This window comes from Ylistrum balloti, unplaced genomic scaffold (assembly GCF_031769215.1).
Source record: "Ylistrum balloti isolate Yb309-2 unplaced genomic scaffold, AGI_CSIRO_Ybal_v1 Utg369586, whole genome shotgun sequence".
Lineage (NCBI taxonomy): Eukaryota > Metazoa > Mollusca > Bivalvia > Pectinida > Pectinidae > Ylistrum > Ylistrum balloti.
Genome location: NW_026781874.1, coordinates 683709 through 710426, shown reverse-complemented (window position 1 = coordinate 710426; position 26718 = coordinate 683709). Strand labels below are relative to the sequence as shown.

Below are 26718 nucleotides of genomic sequence, written 5' to 3'. Positions count from 1 at the left end.
ATTTTACATAATTAATTACAATTTTGTTATGGATAACAAAAGAGTGTGCTGATATCGGGGGTTGTGTATTTATAACGTATTACGTCTACTTAATGTTAAGCTGATACATGTTATGTTGAATCAGGTAAAGGATAAATAATCGAAAAACAATTCAAATATTAAGGGAAGGAAGCGAGGGAAACTGGCTATTTTTTCCCTGAAGGAAAAGGAAATACAGAATTAGTTCATTTGTAGAATACAAGTCGCAACCATTAAACAGAGAGGTAGTCTCAATAGATGAGGTAGGGTTTAATGGGACTCCGTGCGTAGAGTTGATGAGATGGGGAGAGTTGATGAGATGTGGAGAGAGATGGGTAGAGTTGGTGAGATGGGGAGAGATGTGTAGAATTGATGAGATGGGGAGAGATGTGTGGAGTTGATAAGATGGGAGAGAGATGTGTAGAGTTGATGAGATGGAGAGAGATGTGTAGAGTTGATGAGATGGGGAGAGAGATGTAGAGTTGATGAGATGGAGAGAGATGGGTAGAGTTGATGAGATGGGGAGAGATGTGTAGTGATGATGAGATGGAGAGAGATGTGTAGAGTTGATGAGATTGGGAGAGATGTGTAGAGTTGATGAGATTGGGAGAGATGTGTAGTGATGATGAGATGGAGAGAGATGTGTAGAGTTGATGAGATGGGGAGAGATGTGTAGTGATGATGAGATGGAGAGTTGATGAGATGGAGAGAGATGTGTAGAGTTGATGAGATTGGGAGAGATGTGTAGAGTTGATGAGATTGGGAGAGATGTGTAGAGTTGATGAGATTGGGAGAGATGTGTAGAGTTGATGAGATGGAGAGAGATGTGTAGAGTTGATGAGATGGGGAGAGATGTGTAGAGTTGATGAGATGGAGAGAGATGTGTAGAATTGATGAGATGTGGAGAGAGATGTGTAGAGTTGAAGAGGTGGGGAGAGAGATGTGAAGAGTTGATGAGATGGAGAGATGTGTAGAGTTGATGAGATGGGGAGAGAGATGTGTAGAGTTGATGAGATGGAGAGATGTGTAGAGTTGATGAGATTGGGAGAGAGATATATAGTTGATGAGATGGGGAGAGAGATGTAGAGTTGATGAGATGGAGAGAGATGTGTAGAATTGATAAGATGGGGGAGAGATGTAGAGTTGATGAGATGGGGAGAGAGATGTAGAGTTGATGAGATGGGGAGAGAGATGTAGAGTTGATGAGATGGAGAGAGATGTGTAGAATTGATGAGATTCAGTGTGTAGAGTTGTATGAGGTTGAGTTGATCAGATGAAGAGAGATTGTGAGGTTAAGTTAATGTGTTGGAGAGTTGCAAAGTAGAGTTGATGACCTGAGAAGATGGCAGGAGGTAGATTTGGTGAGATAGTGAGATATGATGTTAGGTAGAGTTGAAGGTAGACTTGATGAACCATCGAGATGTTGTGATGTAGAGTTAATGAAATTTAGAGATGTTGGGAGGTAGAATTAATGGAATTAAGAAATGATGTGGGGTAAAGTTGATGAGAGGATTTGGTGTGAGGCAGGGTTGATAGATTGAGAAAAAGAATGAGAAAGAGTTGTTAGCATACACAGCACAAGCTAGAACTCGTTAATCAAAGGTCAGTGATCTACTGTACATACATTAAAGACTGAACAGTGGTCCCGTTATCCTTCCTTTACATGTACTTAATTTAACAGGTACGTCTTTTAGTCTGAACTACTGGCCGGGCTCGGGTAACGTGACCTGCCTGTTATAGGTAAATAGGGAAGAGGATGTCTAATTAAGATTGACAAGTGATACTATCAACAGGTGTAAATGATTATAGTAGCAGGTGATACCGACATTTTAAACTCGATAAAATCGGCATTCTGGGGCAATGTCCGAAGCCTAGAAATTAAGAACACATTATAAATAGCGATCAGGTTCTCGATTTAATTTTATGTTGGGGGAGACCCTATGTTAAATTCTCGCTAAATTTACACTATAAATTAATCTGTATGTACCATTTGTTGTAACTTTAAACTGTGATGTAGCGATTCCTACAGCTGGTGATTATAATCTCATACAATTATACATTAATACTGGAAAGTGAAAGTACGTAAGAGATTATCATCCTGTCGTTAAGATCTACTTAAGAGATTAGATATATCTATATATATAAACTATGTCCTGTACACAATCTATTTATGACTTTGTTAAGCTTTATCAGTATGTAGATACTTTATAGATCAATTTGTATATATATAAATAGATTTCCGAGATAAGATCGTTGGCGTTTAAAACTCAATGGCCATAATTACCTCGCGAACATTTAGGATCACCATCTAGCCATTCCTTTTGAGTAAAAATGGCGATAGAGCTGAGAGTCACTGATTAACCAACTTCTAAGATTAAGTGATCATACAAGTACAGCGTAACAAAATAGAACTCTTTTGACTAATGAGAGTCACTGATAATACGACTCATTTGAGTCACTCTAATACAACTCCTGATGGTCACTGATAATACAACTCCTGGTGGTCACTGATAATACAACTCCTGATGGTCACTGATAATACAACTCCTGATGGTCACTGATAATACAACTCCTGATGGTCACTGATAATACAACTCCTGATGGTCACTGATAATACAACTCCTGGTGGTCACTGATAATACAACTCCTGGTGGTCACTGATAATACAACTCCTGATGGTCACTGATAATACAACTCCTGGTGGTCACTGATAATACAACTCCTGGTGGTCACTGATAATACAACTCCTGGTGGTCACTGATAATACAACTCCTGGTGGTCACTGATAATACAACTCCTGGTGGTCACTGATAATACAACTCCTGGTGGTCACTGATAATACAACTCCTGGTGGTCACTGATAATACAACTCCTGGTGGTCACTGATAATACAACTCCTGATGGTCACTGATAATACAACTCCTGGTGGTCACTGATAATACAACTCCTGATGGTCACTGATAATACAACTCCTGATGGTCACTGATAATACAACTCCAGAGAGTCAATTATAATGCCACACCTTTTGATATAGATAATAACTGAAATTTCTCCGTAAGTCGTTTTTCATTATTTATTTGTATCCGATCTACCTGGTAATCAAGACATTTTCATTCCAAACATCATTTTAGAAGGAAGATAGTATATCTAATGTAATTTTCTATAAAACAATTAAGTCATACGTCAGACCTTGAGTGTAAAACGTGTACAGATTTCTGATACGTGTTGTGATGACTACATACGTCAGACCTTGAGTGTAAAATGTGTACAGATTTCTAATACGTGTTGTGATGTCTACATACGTCAGACCTTGAGTATGAAACGTGTACAGATTTCTAATACGTGTTGTGATGACTACATACGTCAGACCTTGGGTATAAAACGTGTACAGATTTCTAATACTTGTTGTGATGTCTACATACGTCAGACCTTGAGTGTAAAACGTGTACAGATTTCTGATACGTGTTGTGATGACTACATACGTCAGACCTTGGGTATAAAACGTGTACAGATTTCTAATACGTGTTGTGATGACTACATACGTCAGACCTTGAGTGTAAAATGTGTACAGATTTCTGATACGTGTTGTGATGACTACATACGTCATACCTTGGGTATAAAACGTGTACAGATTTCTAATACGTGTTGTGATGTCTACATACGTCAGACCTTGAGTATGAAACGTGTACAGATTTCTAATACTTGTTGTGATGTCTACATACGTCAGACCTTGAGTATGAAACGTGTACAGATTTCGGATACGTGTTGTGATGTCTACATACGTCAGACCTTGAGTGTAAAACGTATACAGATTTCGGATACGTGTTGTGATGTCTACATACGTCAGACCTTGAGTATAAAACGTGTACAGATTTCTAATACGTGTTGTGATGTCTACATACGTCAGACCTTGAGTATAAAACGTGTACAGATTTCTAATACGTGTTGTGATGTCTACATACGTCAGACCTTGAGTATGAAACATGTACAGATTTCTGATACTTGTTGTGATGTCTACATACGTCAGACCTTGATTGTACAACGTGTACAGATTTCTAATACTTGTTGTGATGTCTACATACGACAGACCTTGAGTATAAAACGTGTACAGATTTCTAATACGTGTCTGTATTGATGCAGTTTTCCTCCGCCGTTATTAGAAAAGCTAATGGTTGTAACACTGATAGTGTTATCAGTGGAGATAGAGGCTGCCTCGTCAATCGCTAGCTAACCTTTCATTCAAAGTGGGAACCACTTTCATTCAAACCTATTTATAAATATTTTTTCAGTAGGTGATAATTTCTATATGTAACGAGCGTGAATTCACGTGATAATGTGATATTCTACAATTATCAACATATTTACGCCAAAGGTTTCTGCTCCACTGAAGAACATTTGTTACATTTAAGATGAGAGAAAAAAAACGGTTACTTCAGTCGATGTCTGCTTCGTGTCTGTCAATCAGTAACATACAAGCTCAATCTACATACATGTATATCTATTTACCTTCGTCAGTATTACAAGATTTCTTTGCCACTTTCCGTATCAATCGTTGAAACACTAATATAATTTTACATGTATGGATTGATTAACATTGATGTGAATACGTCTAGGTGAAAGCGATTAAAATAACTATTTTAGTGACGGAAAACGGGTGTATCATAGTCAAAGGCACATAAAATACTGAGAAGTAGTTTCCCACAAAACTTGAATTGTAGGATACATGGCAAGTAGACGTTATAACGATTATTACGATATGAAACCCGGTTCTCACTTTGAGAGAGTGACATTGCCTTTATGGATCTTGACACAACGATTATCGTCAATAAAATGAAAAGCTATCCTACCGGATCGTCTCGTAAATATATTACCAGGGTAAATATTTACCTCCTTCATATCTTTTTTTATTTTTATTCTAGAAATTTAGAGTTAAGCTAAATTACGAATGTGTTAACATATCGGTATTTGAATAATAATCTTTAATTATATTCCATCAGACATTTAGTTGGGGGTCGTGTCAAAATGAAAAGAATCACTGAAACACAGTATATGTTTATTAAAACACGTGATCATTCCTGTCGACGACGAATACTGAAAAAAAAATTCCAACGCCCTCTATTAACACGTTTTCACGTTATAAAATAAAGGTTATGTCAATTTTCATACAAGAAAATGGCTTCAAACCGACAGCAGTCTGACCTTGAAATAGGATGATGATCTGTATATGTTTCCTGTATTTTAACTGTAACTAAGAAAACTGGACCTACACGGAAGGGACGGGTTGCCAAAAAGGCAGCTGTCAGGTTTTCACAGAGATAATGGGAGTGATACCTTCTGTCTATCTATATCAAGTGAGAGTAGAAACTGGACACGGGCGATTCAACAGTGTGTCAGAACAGAATTCACTAACTCCATAAAACCTTGCCAATATATGCTGCAGACGAGGTGAAACGTCTCGGAATTTGAAAGAAAAGTAATCCTCCCTCCCAGTACTATACCAATCTATAATAGGCTCGTGGAAGAGGTTTCGTTCCCAATTTTTATTTTCATTTTTTGTTATTTGTATGTAGTTTGCCTATTTGTTCTGACTCATACCAGAGTGTTTTTAGTGACCATGCCTATGAGAAATGTAGCTGCACACATTTACTGTGCCTAACCAACAATACAAGCACCCCAACAACGAATTTGGTGGTGATTATGAGGAATTTCATTTGCATGGCTCGTAAAACACCAAACCATTGCCCCGGGATACCATTTGCACACACGTGTGCCAGCCAAATTTGTAAAATCTTAACAAAAATCAAGGACAGCTATGAATACTCTTTTTTGTTTTTTCTTTTGTTTATTTGTTTGTTTTTGTTTGTTATTGTTTGTTTTTGTTTTTTGTTTTTGTTATTTATCTTGTTTTCTTTTGTTTTTTGTATATATATTTGGTTTTGAAATGAAACAGGGGGTGCTTCTGATTAAAGTGGGTGTGGGTTGGGGCCATTACGACGTCTCAAGAAAGTGTTACAAACCGAAAAAAGTGTCATATTCCAACAAAATGTTTTTTTTTCCTTTAAAATTATTTCCACTTAACGAAAAATTCCCGGTATCACACTGTCATATTGATATTTATAATAAATAATTCAATATGCCAAATAATTAACCTACAATATTAATTATCGCCTGACAGAAAATCTCATCCTTGCCGCTTAAAACGGGGAAAGTTAGATCATATTAGAAACATTTTATATTTTACTTACATTGTCTGTCTTCAGAAATTAGGACCATTTATAAGTCTACTAGTTTACTGGTACACCTAATGTTTAGTCATCGGGTGAGTCACAAATGACAGAGTTTATTATCACTGTCTCGTTACCTTAGCAATTTTTTCCGTGTGCGATACCTGTGAAATTGTCGAGATTCCAACGTCCAATGCTGAAATATTCAAACAGATGACATCATCGTCGCATTGGTCAGTGACACGATAATTAGTGTTAACGAGGGTGGACATTGGACACTGGTAGGATCGTACCTATGTGTGAAATATGTGCAGGACCAACATACATTGCTATCTTTGTCCAGTGATAAGACAAAATTAACGACACCGTTTATCATATAACCGGTACAAGGGAGACAACTTCCACATTTTTGTGACTCATATGATCTCCAGGTGTTGGAATTCATTTTGATTTTCAAAGCATTCATAACTAATTTTAGCCAGATAAATGACTAATTGAGTTTTATTACATCAGACATATTTCATTCAATATGTAAAATTAGTGGTTAGTGCAAGTGCACTTCCAAACCTGATATTTGATATTTTTTTTATCGATACTGGTAATCACAATTTTGGGTGTTAGCATGGCAAGTCATAGGACGAAGTAACTTTATGATACAAGGCTTAGTTTCCTTAAATATTTCTCCGTGAAGATGTTTCAAAAGAGTTGAAGGAAACTAAACTGCAACGAGGATCGAATTATTATTGAAATGGGAAAAAGAAATGTTTGGTCATCAAATGATGCAAATATAGTGGGAACAGACGTCAATGAAAGTTTATAATGCCACAGTTTCGTAAATATATGAATGGCTCCATGGAGCTTTCCCTAAATGTATGAACAAAGTCGACTTATCAATTTCTTACTGAATTTCACGAAGAATAAGAAAAAGACTATTAATCTACGAGAGTAAAGAAAGACAACTCTGGGTTGATAGCTGAAACTCATTCTAACTTGCACCTCTCTCCGACTATTCGGAAATGCCTCATTTGGTCTCTCCCAAAAATATCTATCTCGACTGTGATGTCACAACATAGTCTGATCACATTGTTTTTATGTATATAATACTAGGCGATTTATATGAGTATGGAAAATCCAACAAATACCATAAGAACCAGAACAGATGTAGTAGTTCTATTGGTTCAGTATCTTGTAATAAAATTAAGTGCGAACTTTGACCCTATATTTATGACCGATGAACACCAAAATGTACTCGGTAGAACTTGCTGTGTACTCAGGTGTAAATATGAACCAAGTCATGTACACACATTTGTAAAATCTCATCAGATGCTAACTTGGTATTTGGTGGGACTCAGATAGCTTAAACTTTCCATGCATGCTCAAACTTACTTTTTTTTTAAAATTTCCAATAAACTTCTGCCTTAAGGGTGAACCCCTATGATGTTTTGACCAGAGGTTTGACAGAATTCAATTTAAAAAGAATTCCAATATAATATCTTGTCCTTTTGTGGTTTTACTAACTTCGTGATCGTCTATAGTTATACTTATAAGATGAAATGAATTTACACATATTCCGACAACTGAACCAGAAAAAGTAGTGCGGCGACATATTGACTTTTTGGTTTACATCTACTTTTTAAAGTCAAACCTTTTAAAATAAACATCAGACAAAAGTTTAAAACTGGATTTTTTCCGCTCTTCTCAGATTATACATCCATCAAAGATGAGGATCTGACTGGAGCAGTGTTGTATCAGTGTGATCATAAGGACGAACAAGACTTCAAATTGATTTGTATAGAATTTATTAAGTGAAACTTTGACAACACATTAGTACGAAAAGACGTTCTGTTATATCACACCTAGGCTTTCCTCATTAGCATCACAGTTGACACAACCACATGTTTGACAAGCTGAGCTCGAGACTACTTGCACAATGATGACAGGTATTCTTTATGCTTATCGTAAATCTAACTGTTTATAACAGTGTCTACCCGATGGAGAATTCTCTTCAATGTTGGTACTTCTTGTAATAACAGAATTAATTATATCAATGCAGCTCACTGCCTAATTACTGCATTATAAATATATTTGAAAGTCTTGCGATAGAATGGCTTAGAAAGCCTAAGTGTGTGTATAAGTTTGTCCTCAGAGGGACAACAAACATCACATTGTCACTTTGGCAAGACACTAACATGCTTAAAGATTTTAAAAATAACTCACTACACAATTGGTCCGAATAACAAAATCTACAACTTTCAATCAACCATCTAGATGCAAGAATTTTGAAATAAAAGGCTCCATAAGTTTGGTATTAATTTGAAGAAAATACAACACAGCACTTCATATTTTTTCGACATATAAGTAATAAATGAAGATCTATTTAGGGGTCAAATACGCACTTGTAAATGTATATATAAATAAAATATAGATTAGGATCAAAAATAGACAAAAACGAAAAAAAAAAAAAAAAAAAAAATAGAAAGTCTTGGTCATGTATTTGTAAAAGAAAAATTGATAGAAATTTGAACACTAAACATGTTTCAACAATTCTGTTCTCCGTATAAGTAATGTCTATTGCAAAGACTTACTATGTATCATGTATAGCATAAATAAAGACACATATTCCCATATTGAGGATTCAAAAAGATATTTAGATAAAACACAGAACAGCTGCATTACATTGAGGTCAGTTAAGTACTGATATATGAAATTTCTATAACAATGAATTATAAAAACGCAAGGATACTGAACCATGATGGAAAAAATACATCTGAATGCAGCAGACACTGACAGACTACTTTGAATTTCATTTGTTTTATATGATGGAAGACGGTGAAGAGGGAATCCTTAGTCATGTATTTTCCACAAATAGGAGGACCCATGTAAGAGAGAGTTGTTATATTTTGGATTACATCGAGAGTTATCTCAGATTTTTACCACACTTTCAGGAGTCGTACGACTTATCATTTGAAGACAAACCTTCCAACCTCATGGAACTTGTTTTGCTTGTAACATGATCCAATGGTCTAGCAACTTTTCCATCACACGGGTCACTCACACTCGTTAGTGGAGAAGGGTATGTAACCAACACATTAAATGGCCAACAAACAACACACAAGTCACAGCGACCAGTATAAGGTGTGGATATAGGAGATATATAGTAAATACAAAGCTAGTATGATGTAAAAATAAAATATGATATGTCTAGATCTATGACAAAGCATGCAGATTTGAAACCATTACCTTGTGGGAGACATGGCTAACACTGGATATTGTCCATTTATTATGAAAAATATCAAAACTTTCCAGTTTTTTGCTAGATGAGAAAGCCAAGTGCAGTGATTTCAGTGAAAATTCAAAACTAAAATAAAGTGAAAAATGAAGCCAAACATTGGCAGTAGAAACACATGCCACACTGAGCGGAGGTCAGTACATAGTGTCCTGGACGAAATACACCATTAACAGCCAATCAGTATCTTTAGTAAATAATCAACAAGTTGAAACATTAGCATACATGTTTGGTAAACAACTTTGAAAGATCAACCAATCGGAAACTCAAATGACAAGAGTAACGCGGATAAATGCAATTCCCCCTAAAAATATAAATATCACAAAAAATACACAATAATTAATCCATGCATATCATCCAATATATTCCATATACACAAACATCTTGCAAAGAATAGAAGTTATAATTTTCTAATAATTTTTGTTTCATTTTACTTCGTAAAAAGGAAAATCCAACAATTATGTACACATCTTGGTTTCTGACATCACCTAAAGCACTTTGCATTATTATTATTATTACAATGCTTCGAGAGAAAATTTACATCTGTATAGGTTTGGGTGAGCTTAGGTGAGTATTCCAGCAGATCTAACACAAGCATCCTCGAGGTCCTCTGCTGCTCCATCCCATCATAGCAATCCTGATGTCCGTGACAAGGACTTTGGCCTAGAAGATACCACTGCTCGCTCCACCTGGTGGGGCCAGGACCTTAGAGCTATTGCGAATGTGCTGTGGACCATCACCTTTACTCTATAAAACAGCAAAATACTTGTGTATGCATTGATAATATTTATTACTAACCCTGCAAAATGTGGAACTGCAAAATGTAAAGTTTACTGAAATTCATGAATATTATCTTTAGGCTACTGAGAAAAGTCAAGATTAATGTCGTGTGATGTTCATGGTTAGGTCACAAACATATTTCAGATAAATCTTGACATCCACAATCGTAATCTTTATCGTCTCTTTATAAGTTGAGTATTTTCTCTTTCTTTGAATCCGTCCCAAATTCAAATATGTACAAGCAGAGATCAATGGGAATTTGCATGTTACTATCAAATATGGTTGTCTAGGCTGTATTTTTTTTCCACCAATCTCAAAATGGACAATGCACTTCTAGACACGAATTTAACCCACTAATGAAATTTTGAGATTCAGTATTTCTTCATAACCAGTGATAACAAAAATTGTTTAAAAGACAGGAAGGCAGACAACTGACAGATGATTGAAGAGCCAATGAATAACAACTAATATTGTTCAAATTACAACACATCACAAGTTTAACAGCTACAGATAACAACCAACCATTAAAAACCTATTGTCCTCTTCAGGATATACAGCTGGTAAAACAATAAAAGTAATGTAAATTAGATACAATCATACTAGTAATACTACTTCACAAGTACCAGGTATATAATCATTTAAGAATTTGTTTTTTGTCAGTGAACACTGCAATGATGACAAACTTACAGCAGCCTCCCTTGCCTGACTTTCCCTGTACTCTTCTCCAGTGATAGGATTGTAGGCTCCTGCAAGCAGAAAAGGGTTGAAACATTTAACATGTCCATCATATCTACCACATTCACCTTGTACAACTCTTGTGTGGCCATCTGAAAACTCCAGTGATCAAGACCCTGACATGCAGAAGTCTATCCACATACTGTAATCGTGTGTCAAAACTTTACCATACATGTTTTAATAGTAAAGCTGTGTAACAATTCATGCAACTTGTATTGATGAATCTGAATTATAATTGATCATTAATTCTTGTGCATGTATCCACTACTAATTCATTATAAATTAGCTCTCCCCCCTTGATTCTATGTCTGTCTAAAAAAGATTCATTTCAATTAATCTCTGCAAAACAGAGTTGATTTGTTTCTCCTATTTCCGAAACTGAACCGGAAGAACTAAAAACAGAATTCAATGTTGTTGAACGAGTCACTAAATGAGACTTAGATACTGTCTTCTTTGTTTATAGAAATTAAAGCCTGGACGATATATAATGGTAAGAAAATAAATTAGTAATAATGATATCATCAGACATCTCTGGTAGGAATAGAAAAAAGTAGCCAAGAACTGAGCTATACTTAAAAATTGTATTCTTTCTAATACATAGCTTAGGAATACAGGCACCTTGATACATGTGCTTTATAAACCAAGTAATTTTTCTCGATCAGAATCATAAATTACTTACCCTTTTTTATCTGAATAAAAATACATCAAATTTGTATATGAACATGGCTATACATCTCAGGTGTCAATTTTTCTTGGTTAGTATCAGTATGTCAGTAATCAAATCATTAGTGTTAGTGATTATAGTAGGACCCAGTCAAAAAAATTCAAATATCTTCCTGAAATGAAGTATTTGGCAAGTTAAAATATCACTTGACTAGATGTAATTGTGTAACTTTCTCAACTGATTAAGTCTTCAAAGCAAGCTTTACAGGCTGAAGAATGTCATGTATAAAGTTCAATTTCACTTTCAAACATGTGCAGAAATACAGTCTATAAGTAAAATATTGAATATTATATTAATAATGTTTCCATAAGCTTATCTAAATACAAGTGATAAAAAGCTTCAGTCATTAGTGAACACTGGATTATATTTAATCTATAAAATCTAAAACTGCTTTTCTTTCGTGTGCAATTTACTTTTGTGAATTTTGTGACATACACAGATTGGAAAAATTCATTTCTCAAAATTAAGACAGGGAAAATTGCCAATGATTAATTATACAGTCTTCTGTTTGTGAAAGTTGTGATCTTGCTGTGGTGTGAAAACTGCCAAAGTTTGTAGCCCTAAATGTAGGTTGGATAAGAAATCCTCGGGAGGCCAGGAGCACAGGCACTCCTAAAAGGTATGGAGAGAGGTCAGGACAGTGACTTTTTGTACTGGGGCCTTGAACCATACTGACTGCTGCAGTGTTGGGGGAATGATCAGCTACAATAACACCTCTACCAGACATTGTGTTGATTGGCTGCTACAAACTTTGTTTTCAATGCTAATTCCATCTATACAGAGCTCCCCTTTTTACAAACTGAAACCATTTCAAAACAAGTCATTATAGAGATTTATAATTTATTGGTCTGAAAATTATTAGTATTGCTGGAAATAAACACAACATCAATTTCTTGAGAAACGTTTCAGAGAATTCAATTGGTAAAGGAATCAATTATTTTTAGTTGCTATAAAGTGACTCCAAATCTTTCTAAAATGATGGGTTCATTTCATAAATATATATTCCCTTCAGAAAATCTTTGTAAACATTACTGGAAAAGCTATCTATAACAAAGAAATAATGATAAAAAAAACCAAAACAAGAGGAATGCAGACTTGGTCTCCAGTCACTGGTTATAGTACAAGAGTATATCACCACACTGTATACTTCACAGTCAAAATGCATTGTAAGTAAGCATGGTAAAATAGTGATGAGTATAAATTCTTTACAGACCACCAGCCCAACAAGAGAAACCATATATTTAACCCTAAATCTGTCATCAGGTCCCTGTAACATAACTGCTTAAGTGACCTGCCATTGAAACGTAGCTAAGCAACAGTATTAACCTCTGAAATCATATACCAGTTACCACAGGGTACATATTGCAACTAATACACAAAAATATCACCCTGATCAGTATTAGATTATAAATTCTTCGTTATTCAAACTTGAAATGTCATAGAGGTAATATTTCATCGTAAGATTATGTAACAGTAGTGATATTGTTGAAATATAAAAGACTAAGTGTTCTAAGCAGTGTACATGTAACGTGTACAGTACGTAATACGGCTATGTATTTTGCGTGTTATTATGTAGACAGCAGAGAGATGTGCATCTACTGAAGGCAGGAAATACATGCCTGTATGCAAGTCACACATTAGAAGTCAATTGATGATACATCAGTTATACATTAATGGCATGCTCATGGACCTTAGTAATATTACTATAATATATGTGCATCACTGTAGCATATTGGTTGGGAGAACAGTCAAGCTTATAAATAACATATGACATATGACAAAAGAGTTTGGACTTGATGAATTAGGACTAATATCAAACTTTTCACATCTCTTCCTCCCTGTCCCACTAATTCAAATAAGTTGATTGGTCTCTGATGAGAACTGACTGCTTTGATGGATAAAGAGTTTAAACATTCCACTTATACCAAACTGAACATTACAACAACATAAACATTGAATCTGAAAGCTGGGGAAATTCAACAAAACAAGAAAAATTCATGCTATAATCATCTAAACCATTGTTGTAGTGATAAACACTAAAACATCATATTACAATAGTGGATATTAATAGACTTGCACACTTGTAGTATTAACTATTTTTGTGACAACTTCTTCAAATTTTTTTTTGTCTGCAACAAGTATTACATGCCTTGAAATAGTCATCCTAGCCATTTGTCTGTGTCTGTCCATCCATCCACAAATCAGAGTTATCTTTCTCAGACAAAAGCAGGAATAATGGTCTAGAAAGGACAGTAACTATTGTTAAAACTGATTTTGTTTATTGTTTAGTCCTCCTAGTGTACTGTAAACAGGTTACTGATTTCCACGAGAGCAATGCTGAATGCTGGTTACAATATAGAGCTACAAACATAGCTTATTTATCTAGTTGTTACCATAGACATCTCTTTACAGTACCGCTGGTTTTAGACCATTCTAGCAGAGGCCAGCCTGCCTGAACTCTCATGTGTGCAGCCCTCGAAAATTTTCTTATCTACATATATATTATATTTATAAACATTCAAATATCTAAAACATCAAGATGTAGAGCCAACGCTTAGTTTTCAAATTCAAATATCTTTTACAAAGCTTTCAAGGGAAGAATGAAGAAGTTATTCTTTGATAAAGCCTGTCAAGAATTTCTTTTGATATATGTGTACTAGGTACAAACATTCAAAAGATTCATCAGGGAGTTTATTTAGAGCTTATCCTTTCCATGTGTCTAACTATATCTAGTACAACAAAGTGCTACTGCTAGGAATATTTTATACTGGTTGTGTTGGTAGTGAATACTGAACGCCCTGAAAGCAGTCCTTGTGATGTTACCACAAGTATATTGGTACTACACACAAACCGAATCTGCGAAATCACATGAAATATTCAAAACATTGGCCTTTACTGCGATACTACTAATACATAAATGTGTATGTCTGCTGCTTTGGCCAGCATTCCTTGCCCAATGACCGGAAATAAGATCACATTTATTGATAGTTTACACTTGTTAGGCAGATCATTGTCAATACTGTGTTTACTATAGACAGTTAGATTTCAGTGTAACAGAATCTGTCTACAAGATAATGGCTGATGGAGAGTCAAATCATAAGAACCAAGGTCTAGCAAGACACACTACAACAGCAGCGTACAGTGTCAGATGTCTGTATCTCTTGTATGCTCCCTGATTTTTTCTTTTTTAATTTCAGTTTTCTTTCAAACATTGTGCAAATATGCTTTTCAATAGATGTAGCACAATTCAGTCCATAAAACAGACTTGCCAATTACTGTTTTGAACTTTGAGTAATATTTTGTCCTATGAATTATTTTAAGACATACAAAACTGACAGTACAGTGCTGACCACTATATTATTGTTTGTGAAAAGCCACAACATTAACTCACAAAGGAAAAACTAAATGAATTAATACAGTAAAGAAAGCAGTCAACACTAGACACTAGGAAAAAAGAAACGCTGTCTCTGTTTGCTGAGAGAGCCAGACAATACCTATGTTCTGTCCTCCTTTCCTTTTACCAGTGTGGGCAGGCTGTGTGTCTTCTTCCGACCCAGTATATGTCTCCCCCGTGATGGGGTTAAAGGAAGAGGCTGAATTTATAGTGAAAATCCATACAATGGTCTGTCTGGGACAAACAAAATCAGGGGAGACACCAGTCAGTTCTTGCAAACTAACATGTAACATGCATAAGAATCATGTCTCCTCACATGCAACATTTCAAATAAAAGCAAAATTCTTAAAACAATAGATTGCCTGTGTTAAGAAAAATAATTAGTTTTTGACAAATTTCAATGTATCAATCAACAGCTAAACCAATTTTATAACATTTTGCATTTTTTGTTGAATAAAATTCAACTGAATTACGAGAAGTTTTATATTTATACAATATAATGAAAGTGTTTACAGTTACAAAGTGATATACATATATACATCAAATCCTCCAAGTGCAGTATAAATTAACTCTGCCCTATGGAGTTCTCTCATCATTTGCATTAAGTATGTACATCAAATAGACAAAATCAAATCCTAGCTGGTTTGGAAAGCTTATAATGTACGCATTATAGTGATATTAAGAATATGTGAAAGTGTCATCCTGGTCTGATGTAACTAAACCTGATTACATGAGTGAGTGTTATCATATGATATAGTGTTCTGTCTCATGTGTAAATGAGCTGATACATTTACTAGGTATGTATAGGTAGTAGCCTTACTACAGCAAATGCTTGGCAGATGGGGGTAGTGAAGTTTCAATACCTGCGACAAAGACTTTTATCAAAACTCATTTAAATGTTTAATTTTAGGCAACCGATGGCATTTAGTGCAAAGAGGAGCATCAATCACCATTACTGACCACAACACATAGAACTTGGTATGAGACATAATAGGTAGCAGCTGTATGTATGAAATGAGTGATGAAGACAATTAAAATGCTGATTTCCGGTTAAGTAGGTGCATGGATGACTCACATTTCATGTTGCATGACAATCTGTGTCAATTGCATACAAGCAACTGAAGGTTTGAGTGAACTGTTAATCCGATCATGAATTTACAAAGACGTATGTGTGAAATATAAGTATTTTGAAGTAACACTATAAGTTTGAATATTAATGAGAAAGAAAAGAATGTTAAAGTAGCAGTACTTTAAAGTTGCCCCCACCAATAGTACCTCAATGTCAGTAGTTTCTACGCCACCAATGAGTTGACACTATAAATCACATTTTTCTGATCTTTTCTATCGCCTATCTTAAAGGCAATGATTTTGTTAATTTTCAAGCTTTTAAGCAATAACTAATATGACTTGTTTATTTTCTTTACTTCCATCTAAAAATGAGCTAGGTTCATGCAATGTTTACAGTGATCAGTGGAGCGATAAGGTAGTACAATAGACTAATTCTTGTCCTTACAATATATTTACTTACTTGTGCTACAAAGCTTATGAGATAATCATGCTATCTTTCTCCGTAATCATAGGTAGTCACAGTTGGGTGATGTTGACTATAATCTCGTTTGACAAGTATCAACATAAAGGGATTATTTTTGGATCCACAATGATTTTTAAGAAGTTTACCTTTCTTTCTTATGAAACAGTGTATTGTGTCCTGACATGTTAGACATGTTCCACTATGGTGTGTATATATATAGCATTGTCACACAATCCTAAAATGGCACAAAGAAAATTGAGAAATCTTAGATGGGGGCCCTTTTACCACCATATTTGCCATGTATATATTTTGCAGTTTTCCAAAAACCTAATCTGGAATTTTGATACAAATGTTCCTGATAAGCCTTGTAAAAATAATATTTTTATCAATTTATTGATGAGTTTATTACCCTATTAATTATAAAATTCACTATTTATCATATCAACTCTACCTTGTACTATTGACTAAACAGCTGATCATACCTATACACCTGTGTATCATAGCAACCTATCACATATTTCACCAAACAAGTCTGGCCCTTTATGTTTAAGACGAGCTAAATATAGACCATTACATCATATCCTAATCAAATCTCTGTACATACTTTGGTTTTATCTGGTAAATGCTGACACAGGTTTGGACATATTTTATTAAAATGCCTTCACGTGCCGATGAGATCAGTGCTAAAAGCATAATGAATAGATCAATTCTCCTTACTTTAAGGATTATTCTCTTCCTTATAAGCAGCACACACAATATTTAATATTACTTAAGCGGAACTGTCAGGGATTATTCTGATATTTACAACTGAACTCAAAATATTAACTAGTATCCAGTGTATAGTAAATACAGTTACTTATTATAATTACATGAATTGTCATGATCACCTGTTTGTGTTTTCATGTTAAACAGCATATTACATGCTTTGTGGAAATATCTACTGCTGTATCAGTGTACCAGTGACACATGGAATGTAGATTAAATACTATCCAGATGGCAGATGGCTGGGCCTACAAGCTCTGAAAACTACCAAATGTTTCTGTCCAGATGTCTCATTTCTTCCCCGCTACTACTGTATCAAATAATTAGAAAATCCTTACAGCACCAGTTTATAGCTCTAGGAAATGCTAAATCTGATAACATGAAAAGTTATCCGTCTCACCATCATTCTTAATGTTTTCTCTACTTTTCCAGTTTTTACCATACTGTATGTCATTGTAAACAGCTTTCTGTTGTTAATTAGCATAGATCATCCTTGTTTCTTCACTCTTTAACAGTACATATGTACTCCTTAGACGCAATGATAGATCTCGTTTTACAGCAAAAGTTGCTGTTCCTTGAAAGCTAGGCATTAATGCTGACAATCAATTGTCAAAGAGTGGGCAGTTAATTTATAGCCCCTTTTTTGGGGTGTAGGATTTTATCTTCTTCTCAGCTAGGCTAGATATCATATAAACAGTTAAGGGTCCATCCATCAGCATAGTTTCGGAATACTGTAATTAGTAATTGGCACATCGATGAACTATTTTTTAAAACCTTGGTTTTGGTTCCATATTAAGTACTGGACAGCTACACAGTAAGCTCTGCTGATCCAAGTGGCAGGACTTGTAACGTTTGAGCATATTACATTTTCATCCTTAATACAATTTATTTACCGGTATTCACAATAACAATTAAATTTTTTAAGATATATAACCAAAGATTAAAATCTGAAATAGCCTTCAAACTTCATTTCTAGTCTATGATTGTGAAATAAGATATTGCCAATGTGATTAATCAATTCTAATTTTAATTACTTTAATACTGAAAAAGTGAAGTTTTCAATTTCTCTACTAAAGCTGATAATTTTAAGTTATTTCTCCCAGAAGATTATGAAAATAAAAGATTAAGAAAATCCACCCTTGTATAATAAGTGTGTGATGTATGCATATCAAGATTGGTCAGTTTTTAACAGCTGGATGTGACACTTGTGTAATTTGCATGTACATTATTTGAAAATGAGAGATACTTGGGTACATAAACAAATTTTTGGTGTTGGGGCTCCCTAACAGGTGTCACAAGCTCACAACACTAGTCCACATGTACCTCTTTGAACGTTGTTTTTCTGGTGGACCATCTGAGCTGCATATACAGAGCGGTCATAGGCTGGAAACTCTTCACCTAGTTACAGTTATAAATGTTATGTTAAACAGCTGACAATTTGTGAACAAGAGGCTTTCATGCATACACTAAATGCAATGTCTGACCAAAAGATCTGCATTTGGTTTCTGTCCAATCTGACTTGCCTGAATTTCAATATTACATACAGCACACAGCTTCTTGATTTAGGACATTAAAGTAACTCAGATTTCAAAAGAACAAAAAAGAAAAAAAAAAAAAAGAAAAACATGTTACATTTCAAGTTTTAAACAAGCTCAGAATGTCAACAATAGTTTATTTAAAACCAAGACATCTACAGATGAATAAAATTCTTTTTCTATTCATTATATCAGATACTGCAAAGCCATCTAAGCTATTTTGGTGTATCAAATACCTGGGCAGTATACATATGTACACATGTATGTACAGATGAGACACGACGCACAAGACAAAATTATCATTTTTAATGCATTTCAAAAATATGTACTTTCTCAGTTATGTTAGAAAGAAACAAATGACGAGATCTATTGGTCAGACTGACTAAGAGCTCTAAAAGGTGAAATTGACAACAACAGGCAAGTGTAGACATCGCATAATTAAGGCAAGCAGACAACACACAGTATGAATACATGATGCAAAAGAACCAGACCACAAGTTGAAATGATATCAAGCAGCCTTTGTTATTAAACTGATGTAGTTGGTTAGGATTATTGGTTAAAGACATTTATGAGTGTGCATGATAGTTGTTTCATCCCACTTTGGTGAATAAGAACAATAACTGCTTCGGACAGGGTCAGAATTAGAAGACAACATGACTGCCTAGTGTACAATGTGTACATACACAATTAAAAGAAAACAAAAATAATACTATTCAGCATAACCAGACATAATAAATTATTTCATAATTGTAGTTAGGGTCACTCTATCCAACCATTGGAATCCTCTCTATTTCTCACCGCCATCAAGTTATTACGATCATTCTAAAATTTCAAGCACTTATAATGCCCAGGTTTCCATCCCATAGACAAGAAGTAAAACATGATTTTTCGAACATATAACTTTTATTTTTACACTTGAAATGATGGGTGAAAGCTATGGGTTGTTAAAACTTCTGAAATGGATTTACACAAGTTCCTAAATTGTATCAACCAGTGTGCAAAGACGAAATAGTACACACTGAACAAATTTTCTCCTCACAGTAACCTTATCTGAAATTCCATGACAAAAGTGAGGAAGATAAAACATCACAAAGAAATACAATTTTACATGTCTGATGTTAATATCTAATGTGAAACTTTCTAAATGTCAGTGATATGTATTTGGGTTAAATTAAGGATTCATGATAGGCAGAGTACAATACAATGGTCAAAATGTGCATAGAAATGAGATACATGGCTTCAATGAAAATTTGCTAGAGAGCTTTCTAATCTTTGATGTTCCTAATCTAATCACAACTTTGAAGCATATCACTAGACTGGAAAATGATGACAATCATGAAATATAAAGAGTACCTGGATATGAAAATGCGTACACAGAATAATACATGTTTTGAGATTTTTCTGTGACTCTCATCAAAACTTTATAACACTAAGGTACCGTGTTACCACATAAATATTTTACTTCACAACATACTAATCATTATAATTGTAAGCCCCCAAAAAACATAGAACTTGTCATATGATGTCCACAGGGAATAAAAAATGTTTGCCAAGATCTGGTTACAACCATAAAATGAACACATTTTTTCTTTAGAAACTATTCTGTAGTCAGCATTGGCAGTCTGAATAAAGATATATGTTTAATATAGTCATGAGTCATCTTTTTAATGTAATCTTAGACTTAGAAGACCTGAAAAACACAACAAATACACATGTATATATATGTTAAACAACTTTTCAATGAGACCTACCTTGTCCTTTTCCACGACGTGACTGGTTTGAATTATCACCAAACAACTTCGATTGGGTATCTTCTTGTGGTTTCTCCGCTCTCACATATGCTGGTGTTTCAAATTCTTGCTTCTTTTGTTGTTCTACTTCGGCTTTTTTCTGATCACTCCTTCTAACATCTCGTTCAGGGTCATAGGGATCACCAAAGATGTTGGAAGATGTCTGTTTAGACTTGGACTGATTTGCAGATTCAGCAGCAGTTGTGGCTTGTGGTGCGCCAAAAAGATTACTAGATCCGCCACCAGGGGGTTTCAAAACCCTTAAGTATAATATAAAGATATTTTAATATATAACATATATAAATGGTTGAACTGAAAAACAATATCAGTCATAACAGGTACACAGTCATCATTGATTTAGTATTAAATTCAAATTTGCCCAAGAAAATTGGGAATATCTTCGATTTGCAGGGATGCACATTCTCGATCCCAGTGGTCTGGAAAAATATTTCAAACCACTAGGTAAAGGACTAGTGATTGGAAATTTACTCGTCCAAATTCAGCTATGAAATGGCTACTTAATCAGCGAGGATGTGACATGCGACTTTTTTCCTATTTTTATTTTAAATTTTAGTGAAAAAACTATGCAGTGATGGCTGATTTGTGTCAGACATTGTGCACGACTTATGCCTAGCTGTAGTGTTTGTTTACATCCGACTAACTAGGTGCTGCTAAAGACAGACCGGTACATGTTTGTACCGCCCAAGAGATCCCGACATCATTATGACCGCAGGAAAAAGACTAAGGTATTCCGAATGCTATATTTGATGTCATGGCAGTTCTGGTGTAAACAAAAGTTAGAGCGCAAACTGGAATATTTTGTTATCAAAGTACCGTAAACATGTTTCTTTGTTTTAAATTTTCTTTCCATTTTTATTGAAATTTGTAACATTTATATCGTTGGAAAAAAGAACTCGTCCGACGGACAATTGACAAAGATAAATCTGGTTGTCCAAAACAATTTTCACTCGTCCATGATGACCGGACGAGTGCTTTTCTGGACCCCTGGATACTCTTTGGATATGACTTTCTCTCTCTACACCCCTGAAACATTTCAAGGCAAAAATGATGGTTCCATGTGCCACATGTTGTGGTTAAGATGCAGAATTTGGTGTCATGAAATATTTGTTACATCCGGGAAAACCACCTTCGAAAATTTAAAACATGGTGAACACCATCATGAAACGATGTTGCATCCTGGCCAATAAAGGAGAAGATAGTTCTGCTTTGAATGGAGAAAATACAGTTGTTAATGTTGAGTTCCTGGATAAAACAGGACAACAACGGCTGTTCATTTGGGAATATATTTCCTTGTCAAGTATATATTGTTTTCAATTCTATTTTCAAATTCATGAACATTTACTATTTATTGAAATAATGTATTGCCATGAATATTTGTAACTTCAATTTTAGGCCATCAAATAAGTTTTATTTACAACAGTGATTAGCTGATGTAACAGGACACCAATTTTGCAATCAACAAGTTTTTTTGGTACTATTAGATGTAGGTATGTGTTTTTTCTTTTCTTTTTTATATTACAACTGAATAAATAATATATATATATTTTCAAAATAATGTTTAAAGAATTTGATCTCTTTACAATACTTTTGTTCACCAGTTGCAATTATGGTGTCCTGCATTACATCCAGTTCAGAATCTTAGTCCATGTTACATCCCAAACAGCTTTTGTAAAACCACATTGGTCACAATATTTTGTATGTGGTTGATCTTCAACTGTCATTTTGTGGTAAAATATATCAAATATTCAATAACTTGTATGGATTATGGAAGAGCAGATGCGTCTTAAACAGTCGGAAACTATCCTGTGATATGCACCTACCTGATGTCGTAAAATATATATACCAACCTAACCATAATAAGAGGTAAATCACTTTTAATCTCAATGGCAGGGACCTAACATTATTACATGGTTTACACAAGCACCAAAATAATTTTAAGTTAACATCATTCTCAGTATATCTTTGGACGTAACATTTATGACATGAAATGTTACCTCCAGGTGCTAGTTTTTAAAATTGTTGTAAATGCAAATCAATGTACTTTTCTGAAAAGTAAATACATTTCATTGACCTTTTCAATCTTAATCTATTCATTTTGTCTCATAACAATGAATTACAGTGAAACCTCACCTAACAACCACCTCAAAATTACAGCCGCTATTACGGGCTGAGTTTTTCAGTCCTGTTTTTTTCACTATATATCTTGTATTGGTCTCTTCAGTATTACAACCACCCTGCTATTCCGTATTACGACCACTTCTTACATTCCCAACGACCACTAATTAACAGTAATTGACCTCACAATTACGACTAAGCCCTGACCAGTGATTCAAGTTTACCTAGTGGGCAGTGGATTGCGAGCATGTGTCGATCTTGACCATTGTTTTTGTCACAGTTTACCGACCCTAAGACCAGGTGGCATTACACAAAGTAAACATCATTATCGGATTAACTTGGCCTACCTGTGTAAAACTGCTTGCCAGACATGTTTTAATAGCAATCTATTGTTTGTTAATTATATATTGATAGATCAGTAGGTATGCTGTTAAACACCTTAGAAGCCCTGCATACCCAAAGGTAAATTATGTAATCTTTTCAGTCGATATTCCTTTTTGTAGCGATGTTACACTCTAAACATTGTTTGAGCAATCAAATAAACTTGTATCTGTCCCAAATTTTCTACAACATTGTTTCCCTTTCACATAACACAGATGAACTTTATCATGTAAAAAATAACAAAAATTAACATTAAAATCCTATTAAACTGAAAATAGATTGTTCGTTTTCTTTGATTCATTAACAATAGGAAATTTTCATGTATATTATGATATAAACTAAGGAATATATACATGTATATTCTGTGTCAATTCACAAATTTTATCTATTTTACATGCATTTCAAAAAATTCAACATTTTATATACAGTTTAGTTATTATTGTGAATAATATCCATGTACATTACTTAACAATATATTTAGTCTTTATTTGAAACACAATTATGGTTCTTTGCGTCCAATCTGATCCACCTTGCTAGTAAGACCACTTTTTTCCAGTCCCCGAAGTGGTTTCAATAGCATGGTTTTACTGTAAACAGATATGTTTACATTTATTTTTGCTTGTGAAAACATCTCCTGACTATGGACACTAAAAAACTGCGGAAGGGTCCATGCCAAATGAGACTTAAAATATAATTTCTTATAATTGTGATGTAAGTATTTCATAATCAGGGTTTTCCATAAGAGTAGGTCGCCGGCCAAATTGACCAGTTACTTTGATCATTTGGCCGCCTACACCAATCAAGTTCCGAAATAATGTTCCTTAAACGTACACGGCAGGCCACTCCTACCTTGCCGCGTTGCGGCTCGGGGCGGCTGGCTTTGCCAGCCTCCTACTTTCACTACACAGCCTATTACTAACAAAATTATGCAAAACCCTGCATAATATTACAAAATGTTTAAGTAGTTATATCCTTGTTTGTGGAACTTTCTGTTGATATAATTGATGTTTCATTCAGCAAACAAGACTTAAGAGATATATTGAAAAGGAGAAGCTTAACATTCATTTTATGACTTAAAATTCCTTTTCCATTATGCCGAGAAGACTAATTTGGATCTCAAGGTTGCTTTATGAATTTGTGTTGAACTTCCAAATCGATCTTTGCAAATTAAAGTTCCCAACCTGCTAATCTGTAACATAAAATCTCACATTATTTTCATCGAATTGATGGAGCATTCTTTAAAATCATATGCTCTTTCATTTGCTTGATTTGTTTTATGTTACTTTATATAGACATATGAAAGTCCTTACGTAATGGAAATTAACACAAGCCCTGCTGTTTCTATATATTTAATGGAAAGTATATCTTAAGCAACGTTAAATATAATGTAGACAGAGTAATTAGAATTATCAAATTTCTGACTTGCAAGAAATTGATAATTATTTTATCAATGAAATCAAATACCATATTTTTACATTAATCCATTCAGAAGATGATTTGTGGGGAAATGAAAATAGGTCTACTACAGTACTGAAACTTATCTGTATCGGAATTTTGCTCCATTATTCTTATTATATCAATAAAATTAGTCTTAGTAGTGCACACAAAATACTAAATGTGCATAAATATGATGCTAAAGTTGACAAGGGGACATTACTCTAGCCATTCTATTTAATATGGGTGCATGCGAAATAATTTTCGGTCGCCGATTTTCGAAAATGGCAGCTTCGTTCAAATTCAAGTTACACGTATAGACGTTACTGTAAACTATTACATCCGATATATTAGTGATGACTTATCAAATGGGCAAAGTGACTCCATACACCGGCACCTCCCTGGCAATGTGAATCTGGGTCGTGCTGGTACATGCTAGCAGAACAACGATAAAATTGATATATTTTGGTCTCAATATAAGGAAAATTTCGACATAATAGACTGAACTAACCTAGAAGATTTCCTTTCGTCACCAAGACCTTGGAATGTATTTGTTGACATGCTTTTAACTTTGTAAGTTCTGTACCGGTAGTTGATTTTTCACAAAGTGGCTGTAGTCCTGCGCCTTTCGAATTTCACGCACACGATGATGTCATCACGAGATATCACCGTAGGAATGACCTGAGGTCACCTGATTTTTAAAACATTTCATTATCGATTTCAAAACATAAGACGGTGTTTTTAAAATAACTTCAAATAATTGCATTTGTTTATTTCAAATCCATTCTTTACTGAATAATGAAATTTGGATAATTTCGGAAAATGAATCGACCAATGAGGATTCTTGTTAGAAAATTGTGGAACCTTTGACCTCTAACGACAGGTTGTATGCTGGTCTTACTACTTTGCAAAAACGTTTAAATTAATGATGATAGCCGTGGATCTGCTTAATTATTGAAAATGGAAGAAGAGTTTAAACAATCTTTAAATGTCATTAACATTTAATAGTATATTGCGACATTAGGAGTTTCCCATTGATCAGATTACTTCAACCAATCAAATGAAGGGGTTCCCATATTTGACTTCCCGCCAAGACTTCTTGCCACAACATTGACACGAGGTAATTGTTTACTGTTAAATTTTACTAATGCATGTCATTTACGTGCATCCTTTGTGATATTTTAGGTCAATCACTGGCTCATAGATCATCGGTCTACCAATAAATTGTATATTGACTATTCCAATTTGGTGGGAATTGAATATATCTACTTCGATTGCAAGGCAGGGTGTCTTCAGGAAATGAGTTGTTTTCACTGTTAGACTGACAGCTGAACGGTTTGTGTACGGCAATTATCTATTGCGTAAGCGAAAGATACACTTATACGCTAAAAATAAAAAACAACATTGTATGAACTTCATTTTCCTTGGTTATTTCAGTTAATATTGAAGTGTTATGATTGATTTTGTTTCGTCGTGTCTCACAGACTCTCGGTAATATGTTCCATGGGTAATAAATGTCTTCAGAAGGATAATTACGCGTAATGTTGATTTGAAATTAGGTATAAAGTAAAATAAATGTATGGGATATAACGGTATATTTGATTTAACTAGATGGCCTGACATATCAGGCTTTGAACGGCCTGAATTCGTTAAAAATTTCGGCACATTTTCTTTCAAAATTTCCTTTTGTATAATTATGACTGACAAATAAGGTCATATGTAGAGACTTATTTGTGACAACTGGTTTTGAAATGAATATACTGTTAAATTAAATTGTAGGCTACACCTTTTCATCCTAGCATATCACCAGAAAAAATGTCATGTGTTTTTCCTGGTTTAAAAGGCAAAGAAAAGATGAGGAATACAGTAATTTCTAACTGGATAAATATATGTCACATGACCATTTGTGTGTTATTTTGCGAACGATCGCCTTCTGGATTGTACACAACGTTTCATAGCAATAGATTAATGCATTTGGCTAGTTTTCA

The 26718-nt window shown here is 34.5% G+C and overlaps 1 protein-coding gene across 1 annotated transcript; it reads right to left on the bottom strand.

The window, feature by feature from the left end:
• Positions 1-8024: 8024 nt before the first annotated feature.
• LOC132543842 (microtubule-associated protein Jupiter-like) lies at positions 8025-25346 on the bottom strand. Its single transcript, XM_060207361.1, has 6 exons — positions 25242-25346; positions 20741-21039; positions 18778-18852; positions 15262-15360; positions 10996-11054; positions 8025-10275 (listed from the first exon to the last, which is right to left on the bottom strand). Exons 1-6 carry the CDS (start codon positions 25289-25291, stop codon positions 10192-10194), a joined length of 666 nt encoding a protein of 221 aa, XP_060063344.1. The 5' UTR covers positions 25292-25346; the 3' UTR covers positions 8025-10191.
• Positions 25347-26718: the final 1372 nt, after the last annotated feature.

Coding starts and splice junctions, on each gene's coding strand:
- LOC132543842 (XM_060207361.1), bottom strand. CDS start 25,291: ATGTCAACAAATACATTCCAAGGTCTTGGTGACGAAAGGAAATCTTCT. Junction 15,361..18,777: donor GAAAAACAACGTTCAAAGAG/GTACATGTGGAC, acceptor CTATAAATTCAG/CCTCTTCCTTTAACCCCATC. Junction 11,055..15,261: donor GAAAGGAGGACAGAACATAG/GTATTGTCTGGC, acceptor TTCTGCTTGCAG/GAGCCTACAATCCTATCACT.